Source organism: Dermacentor silvarum, chromosome 8 (assembly GCF_013339745.2).
Source record: "Dermacentor silvarum isolate Dsil-2018 chromosome 8, BIME_Dsil_1.4, whole genome shotgun sequence".
NCBI classification, from domain to species: domain Eukaryota; kingdom Metazoa; phylum Arthropoda; class Arachnida; order Ixodida; family Ixodidae; genus Dermacentor; species Dermacentor silvarum.
Window position 1 is genome coordinate 92,251,017 of NC_051161.1, and position 15,441 is coordinate 92,266,457.

General features: G+C 45.0%; 1 protein-coding gene across 1 annotated transcript in view; it reads right to left on the reverse strand.

Moving 5' to 3' along the window:
* Nucleotides 1-6,454: 6,454 nt before the first annotated feature.
* Nucleotides 6,455-15,441, reverse strand: part of LOC119462280 (thromboxane-A synthase-like) — a 56,154-nt gene continuing 47,167 nt past the window's right edge. Inside the window, exons 15-18 of the mRNA XM_037723623.2 lie at nt 13,968-14,056; nt 12,403-12,543; nt 7,827-7,992; nt 6,455-6,532 (exon numbers count right to left, since the gene is read on the reverse strand). Of these exons, the coding sequence (XP_037579551.1) occupies nt 6,455-6,532; nt 7,827-7,992; nt 12,403-12,543; nt 13,968-14,056 (474 nt within the window). The remainder of the gene's footprint in view (nt 6,533-7,826; nt 7,993-12,402; nt 12,544-13,967; nt 14,057-15,441) is intronic.

Here is a 15,441-nt window from a genome sequence, read left to right on the forward strand (position 1 = left end):
CCTACAGCTTTGCAGTGACCGAGTGGCCTCCAGGATAGAAGGCATCAGGTATGAAATTTTGTTACGGTGTGTGTAGAAGGCGTTTATTTCAGGGATCCAAGTGGGCTCCGATACTGCACGTCGTCCTTCTCTTCCTCGCTGCTCTCCTAATGTTGTTGTTGCTGATGCTGTTGTTGGGCGGCTGCTGATGCTGCCGCCCCACTACATTTGACGCACTGTAACATGGCTCGTCTAACAGACGAAGCCCTCCGGGCTTGAAGTCAGTGGGGCGTTCGTTGAGTAAACGGCTTCTGGCGGGTTACATGCGTGATGTCGGTCTTGGATGACAGTCTTCCACTGGAAGCTGAGGCGCGCAATTCTATAATACTCTCTGAGACGCACAAGCACAATAAACGGTCCAACATAGACAGCGGGCAGTTTTAGACAGAGACCGCGTTTACGGTCACCCGGATCGTAAGTGCCTTGCCGGTGTCGACTATCGTGTGGGCACTTGTACTGCTTTTGTGAAGCTAGAGTACGTAATCGAGCGAGGCGCCGAGCCTCCTTCGCTCGGCAAAGAGTTTCCGCGATACAAGCGTCCTCGTGACTACCAAAAGGAAAGATAGTGCCCAATGTGCACCTCGGCGGACGAGCGTAAAGAAGGAAAAACGGACTGTGTCCACTGGTCTCATGTTGCTCGGTGTTGTGTGCGTAAGTGACGAACGGCAATACTTCTTCCCAGTTCTTGTGGTCCGAGCTTACATACGTGGAAATCATGTTCACAAGTGTTCTGTTCGTGCGTTCTGTCAGACCATTGGTCTGTGGGTGATAAGGCGTTGAGTGTCGCAGGTTGGAGGCGCACAAACGTAGAAGTTCTTCAACAACATCAGTTGTGAACTGACGGCCACGGCCTCTAATCATCACTCGAGGGGGACCATGACGAAGTATAATGCAATGCAGCATAAACTGTGAAACCTCGCCTGCAGTTGCAGAGGGTAGTGCTGCCGTCTCGCAGAATCGAGGCAGGTAGTCGGCACATACTATGATCCAGCGGTTGCCTTTGGAAGAACGTGGGAACGGTCCTATGAGGTCGATGCCTACTTGCTCAAAGGGTGAACTGGGCGGCACCACAGGCACCGCAGCTGCAGTAGGACTCTTGTGACTTTGACACTCGGCGCAAGTGGCTACGTATGTCTCGGTTGTCTCGCGCATTTCAGGTCAGTAAAATATTTCTTTGGCACGATGGAGTGTCCGCGTGGACCCTAAATGACCTGAAGTTGGATCATCGAGCACGACGCGCAAAACAAGAGCGGAGGTCTTCTGGCACCACCAGAAGAAACCGTGCACCTGTCGCGGAGAAATTCTTCTTATACAGCAGTGCATCCCGAACACAAAAATTACATGACGTCGACTCTTTCACGGCAGAGAAAAGTGGCTCTAAACTCGGATCATCACGTTGTTCTCTTGCGAAGGTTGTGGCATATGGGAAATTACGGTGTACGGATGCGATGAGGTGGTCGAAACTGTCGGTGTCGCATTTCGTTGTGCTAATAGGAATCTGCGAAAGGCAATCAGCATCAGCATGTCGTTGGTCGCTCTTGTAGGATACTGTAAAGCTGTACTCTTGCAGACGCAGGGCCCATCGTGCAAGGCGTCCAGATGGATCGCGAAGATTCACCAGCCAGCACAAACAATGATGATCGGTGACGATCGTGAAGTGACGCCCATACAGGTACGATCGAAATCGCTGCACTGCAATAATAACAGCAAGAAATTTCTGCTCAAGTCACCGTGTAGTTAGGCTCGGGTTTGCTTGATGACCGGCTTGCGTAGGCGATGACGTGTTCTTTGTCATCCAAGCCTTGAATTATAACAGCACCAAGACCTACGCCACTCGCATCTGTGTGGACTTCTGTTGGCGCGGAAGCATTGAAGTGTCGGAGGATCTGGTCGCGACGTCAGCAGAAACTTCAGATGTGGAAAGGAAGCAGAATAATCAGGCGTCCACTCGAAAACGGCCTTCTTGTGCAGGAGGCTTGTCAAGGGATAAGCGACATCAACACATTGAGGAATGAACCGCCTAAAATAGGAGCAGAGCCCTAGAAAGCTGCGAAGTTGTTTTACGGACTGAGTTGGTTCAAGTCCTTCAACAGCCTCTGTCTTCGCAGGGTCAGGCCTGACGCCGTCTTCGTCCACAAGATGTCCCAATACCAAGGCTTGGAGCTCACCAAAATGACATTTTTTAGAGTTGAGCACAAGACAAGCCTTCTGTATGCAGCTGAGGACAATGCCGAGACGCGTGTTGTGCTCGTGAAATGTGCGCCCAAAGATAATAACATCGTCGAGGTAGCACATGCGTATCTCCCACTTTAAACCATGCAGAATATTATCCATGAATCGTTCGAAGGTGGCGGGTGCGTCGCACAAGCTGAACGGCATGACATTGAATTCAAAAAGTCCATCGGGTGTTACGAACGCCGTTTTTTTTCTTATCCTCGGCATGCATCGGGATTTCCCAGTAGCCGGATGTCAAGTCTACAGAAGAAAAGTAAGAAGTCGAATGAAGCCAGTCTAAGGCATCATCTATACGCTAAAGTGGATAGACATCTTTCTTGGTAACGTTGTTTAGCCGCCGATAATCAACACAGAATCGCCAACTACTATCTTTCTTTTCCACCAGAATGGCAGGTGCAGCCCAGGGACTCACAAACTCCTGAGTTATCCCCTTGTGCAGCATTTCCTGAACTTGCTCGCCAATTATCTTGAGCTCAGTCGGGGATACTCTGTACGGCTTCTGTCGTATAGGGTGCGCTGATCCGGTATTTATACGATGGCGTATTCGAGACGTCTGAATTTGGAACGTCTGGTCACTCTGTGAAAAGTCAAACACTTGCAAGTGCTTGGATAGAACATCCAATAACGTGTAGCGTTCACTCGTGCTGAGCGACTTGCTCAACACCTGAAGTAGTTTCGAGTCCGATGGGCAGGGATGGAGGAACTCGTCTGCAGCTTCGAGTACAGGCAGTAACGCCGGTGTCTCTTCTTTGAAGAGAGCGAGCGTCATGCCAGAAGGGAGAAGTATGGGCTGGGCCGAGTAGTTCATTGTCCATGATACAGAATCTCCTTCAACTACCGACACTAAACAATGCGGAACTAAAACATTCTTCTTTACACAGGCCGAATGAAGAGGCTCCGTTGCGGCATCAAATGTGGCAGGGTTGGTACCAGAGCAAATGACCGGAACGCATATCACGCATAGTGGGGGAATGACGATGTCCTCAGAAACACAAAAGGCACCTTCTTGACGTGGCGAGTTCTGTCATAACCTCGTGTTGTACTGAAAGCTCTCCACTTCGACAGTCATCGGTTGCCCTACACTCCTGCAAGAAATCGATGCCTAAAATAACAACCTGCGTGGATCGAGGAATAACGGCGAAGTCAGTGGTAAATACTTTGCCATACAAACACACATCCGCAGTAAGAACACCAACCGGGCACTGTGTGTCATCACTAACACTCCCAAATTTGGAAATATTGTTCCAAGAAAACATAACTTTTTGTCCCAGTAGGGCCTTAAAATTTACACTCATCACGGAAATTGTTGCCCCAGTATCCACAAGAGCCATTGTAGGTATATCGTCAACAAGCACGTGAACGTTGTTTTTCAGCATGAAAACTGGCAGAGGAATGTCGGTTGGCAGCGAAAGGTATCCAGCGACCTCACCCCCCATCGGCCGCACTACCTAGTTTTCCGGTGGTGGGGATAGTAGGCGACGCCGCGGCGATGGAGACCGCGTAGCACGTGAGGCAGGCGGTGGCGTTAAGCTGCGATCGGAGGCTGGTGATGGGTTCCGGAAGCTACCTTGACGATGTCCACGATTGGTTGGCGGGCGTAGATGCCATGACGTGGAAAAGGGTCGATAATTTCACTGGTACGTCCCTCGTGAACGTTCTTCTCGGAAAGGTCGGCGGCGGTCGCAAAACCGGGCGATGTGGCCAGGGACCCCGCAACTGTATCACACACGAGGATGCCGAAATTCACGGCGCTGCTCAAAGCCTTCATTTCCGCCAGCGAGCATGGGGTATCGGTCATGATCGTCCTATTCTCTGCACCCTGAATAAGTGGTACGGTATACCGCTGCGCCGGATAAGAAGTGCGGCGCTGCTGCTCGTTGATGAAGCGAGACCGGTTTGTGGGTTCAGGCGGAAGCACAGCTCTATAATCGTCCACGTTCGCTGCATTAATAGAGGGTTGCCACGACGCAGGAGGGAGTCCGGGCTCATTGCCTCGAGAGTCGCCGCTACGACAACGGCCGATTTCGTGGCACCGGAGGAGCTCTTCCCGGACTATCTGTCGTATCGCCGACGACAAATCGGATGGTGTGCTCGCGTCAACGCAGGCCTATGTCGGCACATTAGCCTAACGGCCAAAGGTAGTGGGGTCAAACGGCTCCACTACCTTTGACGCACTGTAACAACATTATCAACAAGCGTCGCGCACATTTTTGTTGCACAAATGATGAAAGCATAGCGTATGTGTCATCAGTCTGCTCGAACCACAAGGCCGTTCGCAGCAGAAGCACAAACGTGTCACGTTAGGCCTAATATTAGAGGCGAAGTATCATGGCGGTCTGCGTAAACAAATTGCCTAAAGAAGCAACCTAAACCGAGTATGTGTTCTGACGGATCTTTATTTCTCTAGGTGTGGTATAACACCGGCCTACTTCCAAAGAGATTACACATGTACAGTACTCATATGCATAAATCCGTCACCGGTGGCAATAAGCCAGGCTGGCCCACAGTGCCGCTTATTAACACTCACAGTGCTAATCAAGTACACATGCATATATCCAATAAAGAGCAGAGCGGTTAACCAGATTAACGTTCCGATTATCTATTCTGCACTGAGGGGAAGAGGAAATGGTAGAAACGATTAGGACAAAAAGAGAGAGAGAGAGAGGATATAAGAAAAATATGTCTGCACAAGCAGAGTGAAGCTATCTGACAAGGTCTATATTTTTTTAATCAGCCTCGATGCTTTAAAGAAACCGCAGCACTTTTAGAGCTACTTGGCCTACTGTCTACTGGTTCCACGGTCCAAGAATTCTGTTTTTCAGTAGGAGACGGCTGTCATGCCTGTCAAGCGCAGTGCAGAGCGCTTTTCTGTGTGCATAGATGAAACGAGGACAATCGTATGAAAAGTGCTCAATCATTTATTCTCACCCACAGGCTTTCCATTCTGTACTTCCGGTCATTCCAATGATGAAGGAGTATAGGCATGTACTAACTTAATGGCAAAACACTGCACGCATGATGCGAAGAATGGGGGTTTGGTTTCCACTTGCGCCAAGTTGTCTTTTCGCCCTCTCTAGTTTTTCACTTTCTTTGTTACTCCACGTTTCAATATATAAAATAAAAATTACAGTTCAGTTTCCCGATGCTTCTCGTTGGCTTCATTGTCTCCTTGCTTCATGGGGTTGTAACCGACAAAGAATCGTGCCCCGCGGTTATTCTTGTTATTTCGCTTGCGAACACGCGCATCCTCTCGATAGACAAAACAAAAATCGAACAGAGAAATCACATAGGCGTTTCATAGCAGAAACATGGGTGACGTATGTGTCAGTCAGCCCTCGATCACATTGTCAGATAAACAATTTGCCTTCTTGAGCAGCACGTGTTGAGATGCCGATTGAAGTTCCTTAACAATTGTGTAACTTCGACCTAGTCAATAGTTGATAGCGATTCTTTTCCATCGACGTTTTCGTCGTGGCTTTCAGTTCACCACCAGGGTGGTCATAGGACGATGGAGTACTGACGTGTCACATTTCTCCTGAAATAAACCAGTTCGGAGCTTGCGCTTTTGCCGTCTGTTCTTTCTTAGTGCCTGTGTTGCTGCACAGTTAATATGAATCCTTGTTATTCTCGTTCGTTACGTGAGTGACACACAGGTTAGGCGAGATACGCGATGCTATCAATGATGTGGAGATCGTATTATGTATACTTGCAATTGTAGACACATGTTATATTGAAAAAGCAGGGTAAAAAATTATTACACTACTGATACGCAAAAACAATGAATTTTTTCCCAAACTGTTTGTATTTAAAAGTAACATCGTCAATGAAGCAAGCTAAACACAGTTATTTATAGGCATCCTGCTTTCGGGAAAAAAAATAAAGCTGGCTTCTAACGCATCATCAATGAAGCTTTGCAAACTGCCACTGTAGTTAAGTAACAAATAGATAGATGGTTGTATACCTATCGATGGCCGCTGCAGCTTCAAAATCCTTAACAATCGTGCGTACTATATTTTTAGTCGATAGATGTAAAAATGTGATTTTTTTTATGCGTTGACGTGCCCATAACTCCAAGCTCGTCGCACTAAAATGGACCAACACCACACGAAAGTTCGGCGACGCAAGGGTTTCTTTGTCACAATGACATCTCATAGTTTGGTGCTTCCATCGGTCAGTATAGTCACAGATGAACAGCCTTGATCTTCACGCCATTCTTGATCTTCAGGATGATCGGGTTCATCTCTATGCTCGGAGGGTGCTGTGAAAAAAAAAAAAACGTTGTGCGAGACAAACGGTTCACGGCTTTGTATTCAGTTGTCGATGACGGGACCAAAATGGCATTCAAGAAAAAAACAACAACTTATAGATTAAAATAACGCGCATAATATGGCCTGGTTACATAAGGCGGTGGTCCAGTGTGCATTGAGGGCAAGGTCACGAGCTTGATTCCCGGTGCCGGCAAGCGAATACCAAAGAGCGCTAACTTGTAAAAATGGTCCTGTGTCATATTCTGGTGCGCATTGAAAAGCCTCATGAAGGTATTTGTCACTTTTTTTTTACCTGGAAAGCCAGCAAGAAAAAAGAAAGCGGTGTGACAAAAAGAAAAAAAAAAACGCGACAGAAATTATTGAGACATATGCCGGTGAGTTCAGGGACCGAAATATGTCCTTGTGATACTACGCTTACACAGAAAGCTCTCATGTGGTCTGTATGTTTACACTTCTGACCAGCTAAAGCAAATCTTTGTCCTATTGGTTAGAATGTATGTATAGCGTGAGAATATCCGGAAAATCGGATACCTTGATATTTGGTGCCAGGACGTAACAGGTAGTCTAAATTGAGAGAAAAAAAATCAGCTTACCTGAGCTATTGCGCTAGATATGTGACTCACGCGCAGGTGCAGTAAGCCAGTTCAGTGCAATATAGTCGCCCTCGGATGTAAATCGTGCCGCAGGGCGTACTTGCGCAATAAATATATAACAAAGAAAGACTCCCTTTGATGGGCAGTTTGCGGAATTTTAATTCGTATTTTATTGAAGGGAAACAAAACAGAAATGTCTAGTCTATATGCATCTTTTAGGTCTGGATGCATTTATGAAAGTGTTAGAAAATTTAGTTATTTCGTTTTTCAACGCTTGCGCTCTTTCTGTGCTCTGCTATATTTGCATTTTCTGTCCGTTCAGTCCTGCTTGGACTCGTGTATGCAATATAAATAAATAAATAAATAAATAAATAAATAAATAAATAAATAAATAAATAAATAAATAAATAAATAAATAAATAAATAAATATGCTTTCGGTTCTAACTTTGAGACTCTTTGTGCAGTTGCAAAATATCCGAACGTATGCATGAAAACTACTTGAATAAGGCAATCGAGTCTAACATTTTGTTTGAAATGCAGTAATTGTCACATAGGTTTGTTGGAGGGCTACGCAATAAAAGCGTTTCTGAACTTGGCATTCTTGAACAGAAACTTGGCCACCATCTTGTCATTATATAGGCCCTAGCAAGATGTCGCTCGTTCATCCCGGCACGTTTAGAATCCACCCACCTTCTCGCTATTCTCGGTCTTCTCGAGCCGATACTTCCGCAGTATGTGCGCAAACGTGTACCGCAGCTCCATGTGTGCGAAGCGCATGCCGATGCAGTTGCGTGGGCCGTTACCGAAAGCTTGCATAGCCATGGTGTTGATACGCGACTTGTTCTCGGGCAGGAACCTGCGGGAAAAGTAGCAAATTGGACGATGAAATGGGTGCAGCTGGTGGGCATCGAATACAGACACGATTGAACGCACAAGTTCTGTTCAGCTTGTTATTTGTTTCTCAATGCGTTATTCTAAAAGCACCACTGTTTCTGTCTGTTTTCCTTGCTTCATTCATGCGCAATAAATTTTTTGTTCGCCTCAACAGCAAACTCCCTTTCATGATTCGCCAAGTTTATCGCGCCGAAATTCGCGCGCACGTATTTTAAGGATCACTGATACATTTAATAGTGGCGTCATTACCCTGTACGTTCACGGTCACTCGTGGATGATGTGTGTTGGTCAATGGGAAAGCACTTCGGCTTACGGTACATACTATGCGAATGATCTAGTATACCTCGGTGTGAACATAACCTTGTCGCGAAGTAATCAGTGCTCATCCTGCTACCTCATCTCTTAATTTACAATAAGATTTCGGGCTTTCTCTTTTGTTCAACCGGATTTCCCAGTTTTATTATATACAATCGGATGGCGTTGTTGTCGTGAAGCTACATTAAATTGTCATCATCATTGTGTACTTGTGTATTTTCCTATGATGTAAAAAAGAATCAGTAAATGGAATTGGATTAATTTGAATTGAATTGAATAATCATCATCATGCATTTCGCGCCGCCATTCGCAGCTTCTGACATTGCACCTAGAACGCTTCTTATGACCGTGATTCGCAGGATTTTTTTCTAATCAAAAAGTAATGATAATAAAAATCACCGCTGTGCCTTCAACACTGAAGTCCACTTCGTGATTGCTAAAGATCTGTCTTATTGATGCTAAGGATACACATGACTTCAGGTTAGATGTATCATTTTAGATATCCCGGTGAAATGCTGGTTCTAAATATTTCAGATATATGTTAATTTAAGAAACAATTCACCCTTGAACTCTGTTATCTTCCTTAGACGTTAGTAGCATTACCATCCCGTCATCTGTTCTCCCGTCTTCAACAAAGCAAACAATGTATTGTATTGTAGAGATTTGAAACAAGGACAAATAGTGTCATTGACTCCGAGGAAGCTGAGCGGCAGCTGAGCGCTAACCCTAAAGCAATTTCGAAGTTGATGCATTTGTGTGTGAATTGTTAAAGCAGCGTGGGGCCTGTGAGAGACACAGTAGTGCAGACCTCCTGGGAAATTTTAACAACTTGTGTTTTTTAGCATGGACCAAAAGCTGAGGAGACGAGTGGTTTCTTTTTAGTTTTTTTTACACGTCCATTAGCCGCGTTTACATGAATGCGATAGTAGCGCATCGCATTTCCATGCGCATTTGGGAAGGCGATGCGACGCCGCTTACATGTAGCGCATTAACTCTCCCGAGAACGTAGCACCACGTGCGTGAGTCGACTCCCGCGCGTAAATCTACCATCGCCTCGCGCATTAATGCGATGCGCCTTCCTAGCGCATTACCACTGTTTACATGGATGCGATGCGCTAGAAATGCGATGCGATGCGCCACTGTCGCATTCATGTAAACGCAGCTAAAAATTGACCGGTGTCATCGTACTCGGCTCACAATGCCGTAGCCACTGAACAACCACTGTGACTAACGAGCAAATTCCGGTGTAATAAAATCTCAAGCAACATAGGATACTGTGAAACTCCCTAACCGGACTTTCCCTCACATGTAACTAGACCTGGACAAGATGGCACACATCCTACTCGTGCCACTTTAGAAGCAGAGAGAGAGAGAAAGAGAGACAGATTTATTCCTTAATTTCCCTGCCACAGGGTATAGGCTAACCAACCAGACGCCTTTGTGGTTAAGATCTCTGCCTTGTCCCTTTCTTTGCGCGCTCTTTCTCTTGAAATGAAAGTCTGGTGATACGAGGAGCTCAGGGTGTCAGAGCTGGTGGCACTGCAGTTTAGGTGTAGATGCCTTATACCCAATTCCAGTCTGAGGTCCGTGAGCTCGGTTAGGTCAGGCGAGGTGTGCGGAGTAGCGTACTTGAATAATATTGCGCATCAGTTATTGCGAGATAAAGCGCCACTTTGGGATAGCCGGCCCTGAACAGGCCTACCTTTCCAATTTTCTATGTGAAAAATAATAGCAACAAAAGCGGCTTACTTGCTCTAAGCTCGTGTATTGTTAGGGGACTGGTTACCCGAAAGAACGAACTCACTAATTTCAAAGAAGTGTGATGTCGATGCATGCTTGTAAGCAACTTGAAGAGGTAGACCTGATTTTCTGTCCAAGAAGTATTACTGTCTGCATCAATATCTGATGATCACTGCACATTTCCGGGTTTATTCGTTTATTCGCTGTCATATTATTTACGCTATATCGTGTTGTGGAAATACATACAGTTCACACAGTTCACACTAGATGTCATTACAAACATTGCAAATTCAGGCTATAATGTTGCTTCCGATTCTATACTGACCACAAACAACTACTTTATGAAAGTTACATTCTGACAGTCAATCAACTATGTAGTTACAATTTTGGTATACTTTTGTTCAGAACTTGCAAGAATTCAGCTCCGATTTTGTTCATTCCAGCAGCAAGTTTCGTCAATACTAACAATACTATAGGTTTGCGTGAGGTAACAAGTTCCTCCTCCAGAAAAACGCGCTAACTACGGTAAACCAATTGTTCTGTTCTCATTATTTCATTTTTGAACGAAATTTTACCACTAATAAAATCATCTCAGTCATTCCACTCGTTTATAAAAACAACACTAAACTGTAATGTTGGAGGCAGAATTAATGTGGCTGTTCTTGCTTATCGTACCTTTTCATCATGACTAAAATATTTTCCATTATATTCTGAATTGTTTTTCGTCTTTGTACATGTTAGGCATTTACTAAACTTTACTGCATTCTTGCTTTCATAGCCTATTACTTGTTAACATGTCCACTCCTACTCACACCCCTGAGCTTTCAGTTGTTATACCCGTCATTGCCCTTGTATCAAATTCTTGTTTACCTTTGCGTTGCATTGTATATTTGATTAATGATTAAAGCTTTCATTGCATTTAATTCCATTCATTGGAAAACTTATTATAATGTTCTTGTCATTAGTACTTGCATTGTTGCAGCTTTGCTGCATGCTGTAACTTCCTTTGTTATATGTTTTGTCGTTGAAGGTTATGCTTTCTACTGTGTTTATAACTATCGGAGGTTACTGTGCAGCCAGCGACTGTGGGACCTCCTCCAGTATGTAACACGTATTCAAATATGTGAAAGTCTATTGCACAAACAAAACTTGAATTTGAATTTGTACAGAAAGTCTTGCAGCAGCCGAAATGTTCACCTATACACATCTCCTAGCCATGCAGGCCTTTGGCACATTACCAGGTACTATACGGCACTACACGGTACAGTATACGTTTCATATAATAGCAGAGCACAGACCGAGTCCTTGCGGTTTAGAACAAAATATTTTCCTCAACAATAAAGAAAAGTCGGCGTTTTACACGGGCAATTTGTAAAAATATTAATTATTGTTATAGACGGAGCATTACACCATGTTGCATGTTGCATTACGCAACAGTGATACAGATTCCTTGTTTTGTTTTAAATGCGAAGCATTTCTAGGTAAACATTTGCTACTTTGACAGTATCTATCTATCTATCTATCTATCTATCTATCTATCTATCTATCTATCTATCTATCTATCTATCTATCTATCTATCTATCTATCTATCTATCTATCTATCTATCTATCTATCTATCTATCTATCTATCTATCTATCTAGCCGCCTACGACTTTGTGCTCTCATGATCGTTTAGTTAACTTGGTATGTAGCAAAATTGGCATACTATGACAAGAGTATATGACGAGCATAAATGATATGTCATGACATAAATATCATGACATGCGTGTAATGTAGGTCATGAAATAGCCGCCTAAGCCGTGGTGCTCTCATGGTCGTTTCGTTAACTTCGTAGTTGCCAAAATTGGCATAGTATGACAGAAGTGCATGACCAACATAAGTCATAGGCCATGACATAAATGTCATGACATGTGTGTCATGTAGGTCATGAAAATGACCCAGTGAAAAAGTTTAACACTCAAAAACCACTGAAATGGGTTCGGACGTGGGTATTAAGTGAAGGAAACACTAAAGGATGATGGTAGAAATCATAGTTATGAGCATGACTAAGGCTTTCCCCTTAAGGTCTCTTAGGTGTAGCTAAGGGGACTCCTGAGGACTCATGACATGATAGTCATGACATGCGTGTCATGTAGGTCATGAAAGAGCCCCCTGCGTCTTGGTGCTCTCATGGTCGTTTTGTTAACTAGGCAGGCTCCCCGCACACTGCTTCGCATAACATCGATTCCCGCAGGGCGCGGGATCTGCCGGCTTTTTTTTGTATAATTGTTGTACGCACTGTCCAAAAATCAAAGTGCAGTCGAGGACAGCCCTACCTGTCTGGGTCAAATTGATCCGGGCGTTCCCAGTGTCGCGCATCCCTGTGGATGTACTCAACGGCTGTCATGACAACTGTACCAGCCGGAATCCGAAACTTCTCGTACTGCTTGTCTCTCACAGCTTCGCGGGTCACAAACCTATGCCACAGGAAAAAATATAATAATGAAAAAGGCGACAATAGATGTGCAATTGTTGCAGGTGATCTTTATTTTTTTTTCTTCTTTCTATTTTTTTCTGGGATTTTACATGCCAAAACCAGTTCTGATTACGAGGCACGCCATAGTGGAGGGCTCCGGATTAATTGTGACCACCTGGGGTTCTTTAACGTGCCCTACAACGCCTTTGCCTTCGTTCTTGCCTTTCGCCTCCATCGAAATGCGGCCGCCACGGCCGGGTTTCGATCTCGCGACCTCGTGCTCAGCAGCGCAACGCCTTAGCTGACTGAGCCTCTGCGGCGGGTTATGATTCAAACACTAATGATAGCGAGAAAGTTATGTAGATCCAATACACAGGTTGAAATCTCTGTGAAACGAAGCTTTCGAGAAGCGGCAATGAAATGCTTTAAATTTGCCCTTGTCATTTTTGCGTCCTTGGCGTGAAGGAAACTTGCGCACGCCATGGGCTCTCGTGGACCCGTGCTACACAATGTGACAAATCTTATACAGGCTTGCGTTTCTTAATTTCTCATTCGTTTTAAATGTATCTCCCACCTCCTGGCCGGTCCCCCGTTGTGGGTATGTTCCACAGTATGTAAATCATAATCATCATCAACACGCGGCAATGATCTCAATGAGATAGTTGGCGCTGGCACAATATCTACCTCCCGCGTTTTGCCCAACCCCCCTTTGTGGATATGTACCGTTTTGTTGAAATCATCAGCATAATAATCAACACGTGGACACGGTTCTTGGCAGAAACCCCGTTGTGGGTATGTGTCATGATATGGAAATCATAATCATAATCAATACGCGGCGGTCATCTCAAAGCTCTCAATGAACAAATGCGATGCGATCACTGTTTTAGAGGTGAAGGACGTTGATGATTGGGCAACGCGGTCACCCGAGAAAGATAAACAAGTACACGTGTCAATATTATTGGAATCACGATCATCAACATGTGGCACTCATCTCAAAAAGCTAGTTTGGCTTGGCAGGATGAGTAACACTCAGTTATTTAGCGAGCCACTGTTGTGAGCATATATGTCATTGCACGAAACAGAGATATAGACGATAGGGAAAGGCAGGGTGGTTAACCACGCTGTATCTGGCTTGCTGCCTTGCACTGTAGGGAGAAGCAGGAAGAAATGGAAGAGGAATGGTGGAGCACACGCACGCAAATGAGCTTTAACTGTGAATTCAATACAGCCCGGTCGCACTTGAAGAAAAAGCTATCAGAGGAAAAATGTAATGCGATCACTGTTTTATAGGCGAAGGACCTTGACGATTGGGCAACGCTGCTTAAAAGACGTCAAGCGCGCAAACCGGTGTGAATATCGTTGTAGTTGCTGTACTTGTAACGCGGCTTATTGAGCAAGCCTCCCGTTTTACGCCGCTTTACTCACGCGAAGGCTGGAGGGTAGAGCCGCATGGTTTCTAGAATGACGCAGTTCAGGTACGGCAGCTTCTGAATGGTGCTGTACGTGATTGGCTCCTGGAAGGTAAAGAAGCAAGCATTGCGATACGTCCTTGCATTTATCATGTACCGCATCTTATGGTTTGCGTAAGCCTGAATGCTTCTGGAGATTGGATACAGTAATACTTAGATAACTTAGTTTACGACAAAGGTTAAGTGAGCATCCGTTTTTCAGGAACCTTTTTTTTTTCTAGCCGCCATATTCCCAAGAGAGTATATCATAAAGACGGCATTAGCAAGGTGCTGCATGCGAAACCCAGGAAGTCAAAATTAATCCGGAGCCCTCCACTATGGCGTGCCTCATAATCAGAACTGGTCCTGGCACTTAAAACTCCAGAAAAAAGAAGAAGAACGTCCACAAAAAACTGTTCATTGAAACGGAAAAGACAATGTTGCGTCATGGTCGTGACCATAGAAGGTGATCTCATACGTCTTTTAGTTCAACTATTCGCGCTAATCGTCTTTCTCTGACGTCAATTACTGCGACCACAAACATGTTCTTCTACAGGGTTCTACCTTTTTCTTCTACATCAGTCGTAGTGTTTGACCGATAAACGCCTGTCACCGGTATTTTAATTTTCTTTTAAGACATAAATGTGCAGAGTTTGTGCTTAGTCTACCAGACTAACAACATTGGTTGCGCGTGTGGTGTGTGTGCTATGTTACAAGGTGTCTCCTTGTCAAGTACCTGTTGCCAAATCTCTGTGAAATACTCTTTGAACCTTCTCACATTATTGCCGCTGTTATCTGTTGGCTGTTGACAAACCTATGCAATCTCAACCCCTGTCCTCAGCAGGAAAATGTATCAATAGTTCTTGCTGAGTTAGTTGTGTCATACACATTACTGTATAATCGGACGCGAAACAATCCGAAGTAAAAGCAGGAAAGGAAAGAGATGCTCTTTCCTGTCGTAGACTTGTTCCACATTGCTTAGTGTGTCAATCAGCCTAATAAGAAAATAGGCTATTTAAGTGTGTCAGGATTACCACGCTATTACCGCCTAACAAGTGGTGTCATAATCAACGCCCCAGCGACGATTCCTTCCGAGTAAGAGACGCAAATCTGGAAGGCTTATGCCTCTTGCATAACTTCTAAAGTGCCAGCGGACGAGTACGGAAAGAGACACGTTAGTAAAACAATGATCTATGGGTTGCGCATAGTGTTCTCAACGTCTTACTTTTAATGCGATAGCAATTATATGGACACCCCAAAGCGGATTTCTGCCGTCATCGCCGTCGCCGTGAGGTTCTGCATGACGTCAACGGCGATGAAAAGCGTCGCCGCGCCCCGGACGCTGTATGTTCGAGTGAAAGGGCGCGAGAAACGCGCACCTTCACGGGGAGCGAACGCACGTCGGAGAGCAAACGCGCGTTCTGCGCCGTGCTCCCTGTATCGCTACAGAA